The sequence below is a fragment of the Cenococcum geophilum genome (genome assembly GCF_001692895.1).
Source record: "Cenococcum geophilum 1.58 unplaced genomic scaffold K441scaffold_49, whole genome shotgun sequence".
Classification (NCBI taxonomy): Eukaryota; Fungi; Ascomycota; class Dothideomycetes; order Gloniales; family Gloniaceae; genus Cenococcum; species Cenococcum geophilum.
Genome location: NW_027137607.1, coordinates 866,918 through 875,409, shown reverse-complemented (window position 1 = coordinate 875,409; position 8,492 = coordinate 866,918). Strand labels below are relative to the sequence as shown.

The following is an 8,492-nucleotide window of genomic DNA, read 5'->3' as shown; positions in this document are numbered from 1 at the left end:
GGTCCAAAAGGAGGTTATTTATCCCCTATATTTATCTTATACTTAACCAATATAGGGTTAAGTAAGGTTTGTGCAGCCTCTTTACTAAAAACATCCTTTAAGTCTGTATATTCCTATAAAATCTCTAGTTCCTTAACTGCGCATAGCCGGATATCCGAAAATGAATATCCCGTGTCCCCGTTCTTAGTGTCAAAAGTAGCATACATAGTATATACCCACCCTTCTTCTTATACATAGTTTAAGAAAGTCTCTTAATCTTCAACTATAATGTGCGGTTAAGACTTCTAATATTAATACGAGGCTAAAGGCCAATTAATATCCGGATTAACTTGGCGAAGCCATGGGTATCCTAAAACAAGATCATACCCCTTAATTTCTACGGTATAGAAGCACATCTCCTGCGTGTCCCATAGACCATTACAGTCCTAGCTAGCCACAAAAAAAGCCTATTCCCCATAGCATAGAATCTAGTGGCCTTTAATACTTTAAACGGTACGTACCTATAAGCCGCTAAGGTCTAAATCTAATTCTTTTACCAGTAATTAAGAAATAAACCCTATACTCGCGCCGCTATCCATAAGGCAGTCTTACGTTACCTATTTATTATTAACTTAAATAGAGATAGGAATAACCATACGGTAGTTTACTCCCTCCTTCTCTTGCTAGCCTAGTATAAGGGAGTAAAGATCTACTAGGCTATCTCTTTTCCCAATTAGGCCAACTCTTACTTCTTTTACCAGCAGAAGCGGCTTATATAGCCCTTCTTACCGTAGTTATAACAGGTATGTATCTCCCGGTTCCCCTTCTACAGATTAGGTCTCTACCTATTATTATTTTAGAGTTAACTAGCGTTGCTCTAGGGCTGCGAGGCCTACTTATATTATCCTTCTATAGAGCGGTTAGGTCGGAATCTACCCCTATTATTAAAGCTAGGTCTAGTCCTACGCTCTTTATTATTAGCGTCTTATTCCTTTCACTTACCTAGATAGTCTCTTTTAGTACTTTTAATCTAAGTAGCTTTAGAGATAAGCTTTTCTTAAGAGGTAGGAATTTCACCCTTCTCTTATATAGCCTGTTAAATCTTAGGTCATAGCTTAGCAAGTAGCTAGTAAAGTTATATAGCGTTATCCCACAGATTTAAGTAGGGTATATTATCTTCTAGTTCTTTTAAGTAGTTTATAAACTAGACCACAGTCTAACTATCCCGCTGTTTAGCGTTATGGTATCGCTAGTTATAGTCCATCCCTTAATTAGTAGGGTCTTAGACCTAATCAACTAACTAGGTCCTAAGTTCGCTAAATTTAAGGGGTGTAGTAAGTTTCTTCTCGTAACGTGTCTATAAACTCTCAACGGTGCCACGTAGAAAGGTAGAAGCAATTAGTGTCTAATTATACTCGTTAGAATAACGTTTTAAATCTAGCTAAAACTTAGTTTCGCATTATCGGATAAAACAATTACAGTTCCGAAGACTATTACCATAGTACTTATTAGGTTCCTTTATACGGAATTTAGGTTTTTCTAACATTACAGTATAGTATAGCGTTACCCCTTTAAGTCCGCTTCGTGTCTAGGGTGTCTATACTTCCCCTAATTATCCTTACAATTGTTCTTAGTAGTCTTAATATGCTTATCTCAATCGTATCTCCAACTCCTTTGTTTTTTATAGGGTCTCGTATAGCGACCGCTCCAATAACTCCCCAGCGGTAATCGTTCCTAAGGGTCTTATAAGGTTAGACGGACCAGCCGTAGCTTCTTCATAGGAAGAGGGAATGCGCTCCTCTAAGGAGACTCTTTAAGCCTCTTACGGTAAGGGCGTTGCTTTATAGGGTACAGGAGTATAATTCGTCATTGTTAATTAATAGCCGTACGTTCCTAACGGATTATAAGCAATTAGAATTATAAAAGGCCAGCCTAACTGGAACGTATAATTATCTAATTAACAGTGTCACCGGTAAGTAAAAGGTAAGTCAAAGGTAAATAGAAGGTAAGTTAAAGGTAGAATAAGTTTTACGTATTAAAGGATAAATGCTTTTAACCACTTCTATTCAGAGACTAATCGCTAGTTCTTCTCTAGAGGAGAACCAGCTCCCTATATAATCTTTCTAAGACGCTAGCAAAACCCTTTACCCCTTATCTATCTAACCGTGTCTTCTAGGACGTAGATAGAATATAGGTAAGACCTCCTTCTGGAACATAGATGAGACCTCCTTCTAGAATATAGATAAGACCTCCTTCTATCTTATCTAATATGTACCTTTTAGGGAATTCCGTTACAATAGCATATAAACCGTTACTGTCCTTAATAACTAATCTACGCTTCATTCTATTATAAAGTTAGATATCTTTAACAAGCTAAAGAAGAGCTCCGCGTTTTTCTTTAACGATAGATACTCGGCAAATGTCTTTTATAGTATTATACCGGATACTAGAGCCGCAGGAGTATCTATAGTAGGAGAACCTTAAGTTTAAGCCCTTTAGTAGCTTAATAGCTCTATTTAGATTAACCATTTAACGGCAGGCTAGTATATAATTTATTTTAGCAAAGGTACTATAATCTTTTTTAGTATAATTAGGGTTTAAACCCCCTTAGGGTATATTAGTTTTTATATTATTCCTATAAACACTCTATTTTTATTTTATATTAAAGATATAGATAAGTTAGGTATTAGGCTTAACAACCTTAAGAATATACTTATTTAGGGAGATAATTAGGTACCCGTTATATGCAAGTAGGGTTACCCCTAGTTACTCCTTTATTAACTAAAAAAGAGTATTACTTAGAGCTACTTAACTAAGTTAAAATTACGCCAACTATACTATTATTTTAGCCACCTATCTATTTATTAATTACTTAGGGTTCTTTAGTAAGTAGGCTATAAAGTTAAGGTTAAAGCAATTAAGCATCTTATAAAGTATTACTATTACTACTAAATAAACTAGAAGTCCCCTAGCTGATTTAAGTTTACCCTTAAGAATAACTATAACTTTAACTTCTATATTATTATTAACGTTATATATCTCAGCGGCAAGCCAGTGCTCTAAGTTATTAACTTCTTAACCTCCTTCTAAGCCGCGCGTTTTTTAAAAGATATATTAGCCAGAAACGTATAGGAGACCCTTTAGTTATACTAGATTAATATCTATTTAGGACCCCCTAATTAAATTGTCTATAATGTAGAAAAGAACTTCTTATCTATAGAGTTTTAATAATAGATAAAGGCAATAGTAATTAAGGTTAAGGAAGTCCCTATTAAGGTATATAATAGTATTAGAAAAGTAGAACGATATTATACGCCATTACGCCACGTATATAAGATTATCTTTTTAAAACTAAAGAACGCTAGTAAAGAACTTACCTTATAAATAGCTATTAAAGCTATTAATAATTCCGCTGGCCTAGATAGACTCATACCTATATTACTAGTCTTTAGCGCCTACCCTTAAATAACTAATAATTCTCTACTATCTCCCTTTATTATATAATAAGCTAAGGCTATTCACAAGGCAATAAAGAAGGTGCGACGTCTCTACGCTATATGCTAGGTTAATAATATACTAGGAATAAGAAATGGCCCAAATACCTTAACTATACTTAATCTGCCACTCTAGTCTAAGGTACGCGTATAGCGTAAAAAGGGAGGATAGTTAGGCCTATACTAACTTATTATAATTAATGGTTAAACTTATACTATTTAGATGCCTTACGGACCTACTTAATTCCGTTTAACTGTTATTAAGCCTTATTATAAAGATAATAATTCTAAGCCTTTATAGGATGCCCTAAAAGATGCCCTAAAAGAGAACTATAATTAATATACTCTAGAAGGCGACTATAATCCTAATATAATTATAGTAGATGCGCCATAACCACGACGCGGTAGAGGTCGCCTAAAGGGATTACAAAATCGCCAATATCTTATTAATTTTAAAGAATAATTTATTGCTACCATTAAGAATAGAGTTAAGTTATTAATGGCCTTTATAACAGCTAAGGAGAAGGCTAACTTTAAACTTATAAAATAGCTCTAAAAGAAAGGTCGTATTATAACTTTAGGAGCTCCTTTTTAAGCATCTAATAAGCAGGAGATTAATAGTCTTATTATAAGAGGAGTCTTTAAATTTAAGAAGTATAACCCTACTAAGTTTAATAGAGTTCATATCTTTAAGTTAAGAATAGTTAATAAAATTAAGGGTAAAGCTACTAACGCCCTATTTAAGAAATTAAGGCTTATTATTTAAGGCTATAATAATAATAGTAAGGAGGTAATTCTTATATAGTCTCCTATAATTTAACAAGCTAGTTAGTAAGTTATTATTACGCTAGCTCCCTCCTTAATAAAGAATAGAATAGCGGTTTATTTACGAGATATTACTTAAGCCTACACCTAATTAGAGACGCACCTTTAGCGCTTAATATTAGCATACCTTCTAGAGCAAATTTGCTACTAGTATCCTAAAGATATAATTATAGTTATGCTTAAGCCATTATATAGAATTATAGAGGCAGGAACTTACTAGTGGGCTACCTATAGTAAGCACTATAAAGAGAAGCTTTTAATAACTACTTTTATATTTAATCCCTGCTTCCTTATTATAACTATAGGAACTCTATTTAGGATTATTGGCATATAAACTAATAATATAATTATCTTAGGAGATGACTAATTCTTAGCTCTTAAAGAAGATAAGCTAGTAAAGGCAAATCTTATAGCAAAGCTAAAAAAAAAGCTTAGTTTAATAATACTATTACTCTTTAATGGATGCATTCTCTCCCTAAATAAGGATTCTATTGCTCTGCGCCAGAATGGTTAAGGTAAGAAAATTAACGTTATTAACGCTAATTCTCTAAAGTAAGGATATATGGAGTAACGCGCTTACGGAGCTTATATTACTTCTATCTATTAACCTAAGGCTTTATTTAATCTCTCTATTACTACCTAATACTAGGAACTAACTAAGGATAATATCCTTACCCTATATTAGGAAAATATTCGCAGGATAAGATTTAAGTAGACTTTGTTTTTCGCGTTTTGCGTAATTGACATGCAATTTAACCAACTCGACACGTAATTAACCAACTTGATACGCAATTAACCAACTTAATATGCAACTTAACCAACTTAATACGCAATTAACCAACTTAATATATAACTTAACTAACTTAATACGTAATTAACTAACTTAATATATTTAAAAGTTAAATAACACGCAGTTAACCTACTTAATAACTTTAAAAGCTAACTACATATTCCTTAACATGTAATTAACCAACTTAAAATTTAAATAATATACAGTTAACCAACTTAATAACTTTAAAAGCCAACTGTATATTCCTTGACATATAATTAAGGTAATATAATATATTATTTTAAAGTTGTATGCCAATTACGTAAATGAATTTTTACTATTTTCTTAGCCTATAGTATGCTAGCTTATAATATATATTAGGATTAAAATAATTTTATATAATCTTATATAATCTTATACAATCTTATACAATCTCATATAATCTTATACAATCTTATATAATTTTATACAATCTCATACAATCTTATATAATTTTATATAATCTTATATAATTTTATATAATCTTATATAATCTTATACAATCTTATACAATCTTATATAGTCTTATATAATCTTATACAATCTTATATAATCTTATATAATCTTATATAGTCCTATATAGTCTTATATAGGTTCTATACTAGCTTAGCTGCTTTTGCTATTTGTCCTGGCTTCTATATAATAACATAATGCGGGTTCCTTCTTTAAGAAAGTTGTCCAAGTACAAAGTATTATATTGGTTTTAATTAATATAATTATTAATATAGTACAAATCTGGATAAGAAGTAGCGGCTGAAATAATATACGCGCTTTGTAGAATAGATAGCATTAAATAAAAGCGACCACCTCTAAGTACTTGCCTAGTATTTACGCTTAAACGCGGCCACCTTTTCACCTCAACTATACCGTGTATTGGATGCGGCAGTCTATAATTCAATGGCTAAAGCAGCTCTACTATAGCTCTAGTATACTACACGTATACACCGTATTTATCTAACCTTTTAATATCTAGAATAGTAATAATTAGCTAAAGCTGGCCTATAAGTCTTCCACCTAATGGTGTGCGGCCCTTTCTAATACGGTTATTATTATCTATATACTCTTGGACCTATATATAATCACGCCTCTACTAGTTAGAACATTGCCAATCTAGTGCGCAACGTACTACCTCACTAATTTAGGCCTTAAGGTCGGTTATATTTTTTCCGTCTCGTTTTTAATAGCGGATAGATAGATATATTTTAATAAGTAGGCGCTTAACCTATAAAGGATCCTTCTCTTTCCGGTCTATATTGGAGTTCTAGGCACGTTTACCTTGTAGTTTTCACCTATACTTTTGGATAAATACCGTAATGCCGTCTAAAAACCCTAGGATTTCGTAATAGTTTGCTATATAAAATATATAAAGCCACGTCTTTAATCTAAGACGCCTTTAGATAAGATCCGTTGCCCTATTTATATCTTCTAAAGGCTACCAAAGCTTTGCAACTGCTAAATGCTATATTAATTAAGTAACCTATACCTTTAGACACTGGGAAGACTATAGTATAGAATTACTATTTATAAAAGCTATTTCGTCTTCTATTGCTAGTACTACTACCTATCTTAAATTGTGAGAGTAGATTTGAGATAGCGAATCCCGTTTATTTGTTAAGTTATAAAACGCCTTAATAATATAACGGTGTCTAGCTTCGCCATTTACGCCAGTGTAGTACCTATCTGCGCATCTATATAGGTGGATATTTTCCTTAAAATATACAAGGGCATGGAATTTTGGTATATTAAAATGGCCTATATTAGAATCCTTTACCTTTAGACGGAAACTTTAAAACACGCCTTTAAGTATATTAATTCGATATAGGGCGTGGTGTATATATTATAGTGTCTCCTCATTATGGGTGTAATACTAAGCTATAATAACGAAGTTATATACGGCTCTTGTAAAATACATAGTATATAGTTCCCTGGACGACAGCAGTGGGGCTAGTATAGCGACAAGTTAACGAACTATGGCTTTTTGTTTATTACCTGTCTATTAAGTAACTTTACTAAATAATAGATTATTAAACCGTTTTAGCCCCGTAAAAGCCGGGATTTATCTAAAACGCTAATTAAGTTAAGCCTCCGTAGATATATTTATTATAGTTATTTTCATCCCTCTTCTTTTTTTTTTTAGCTAGATGATATCGCCTACTAGTTTCCGTACCTATTTAATAAGTTGTATAACAATACCCTTTAGAAGCTAATGTAGAACATCTACTATTATACCCTTATGGATATTAAATAGGCGATAGTACTATATAAAACATTCTACTAGGTGTACCTAGTTGTCTAAGAATAGAAGAATGTTCTTTAGTTGCTGGCGTTTAATCTGTTTTCTCGTCTCCTTATAGGTGCGTAGTAGGTATTATTTCTCAGTCAAGTTCTTACGCTTTAAAGGGGGGACCTAGCATATAGTGCAGTACTATCGGCTTTTAATACCTATAAGCAGCACTTATTCTTTATAGTCTACTATTATTCTATACATAATTAGATAATATTGTCGCATAAAATTATCCATATATTAAAGGTCTATGCCGCTTTTTGTAAGATACTTAATTGCTATTATGTTTTAGTTTATGGAATATAGCATTAGAATACTAAAGTAGGACTTATATTTAAGTATAGTTCTTATTACCTTATAATATGCTTTACTTTTTATATTATTATCCTTTTCTTTAATAACTAGTATAAAACTGATAAGAATATTTGCGGGGGATATCTATTAGCGTTGAACTTATTAGTTAAGATTACCGATGGTAAGATATACCGGCTAGGCCAATTTATCGCTATAGTATATTATTAGCTGGGTTTTATTAACTGCTATAAGTATAGAAACTACTATAGTACTGCTAGGAACCTTGCCTTATGTCTTCCACCACCAGTTACCACTATATAGCTCGTTGTAGACTTGGTAGTTATCGGCATTATAGAGTCTCTTTGGTGTATATGCTAGTGTATCTTTAAAGGGTTAATGGCCAATTAGAAAGGCAATTATATTTATAATATCTTAGTAAAAAATATAGTATTTCCTCTGCTTAGAGCCTTTAATGTTTAATTCCACCTTATACTCTAATTGGAGCCATTATTCGTCTTATATACTAAATAGAATAGCGGTAATTAGTTCCTCCTATTAATTTATAGATTAGAAGCTAAGCAGGCCATAAAGTAGGCTAAGGTGGGTATCTTTAAGTAGTATATTAACGTCTCCCTTTATACAGCGAATGCGGTATAGCTATATTAAAAAGGCGTAATTAAACTTTAAATAAAAAGGATTATATGGTATACTTTGGCTATTATTGTGTTATTATATAGTAATATCTAAAATTATCTAGTTAACTTACTATATATTATTATCGGTCTTATACGAAATTGGTTTACCCGCC

The 8,492-nt window shown here is 32.1% G+C and overlaps 1 protein-coding gene across 1 annotated transcript; it reads left to right on the top strand.

Moving 5' to 3' along the window:
- Window positions 1-4,068: 4,068 nt before the first annotated feature.
- K441DRAFT_580609 (uncharacterized protein) lies at window positions 4,069-4,239 on the top strand (the record flags this gene model as incomplete). The annotated part of the gene is made up of 1 exon (XM_067644391.1): window positions 4,069-4,239. A coding segment is annotated over one exon (171 nt), but the record flags the coding sequence as incomplete, so codon positions are not given.
- Between the last annotated feature and the right edge of the window lie 4,253 nt (window positions 4,240-8,492).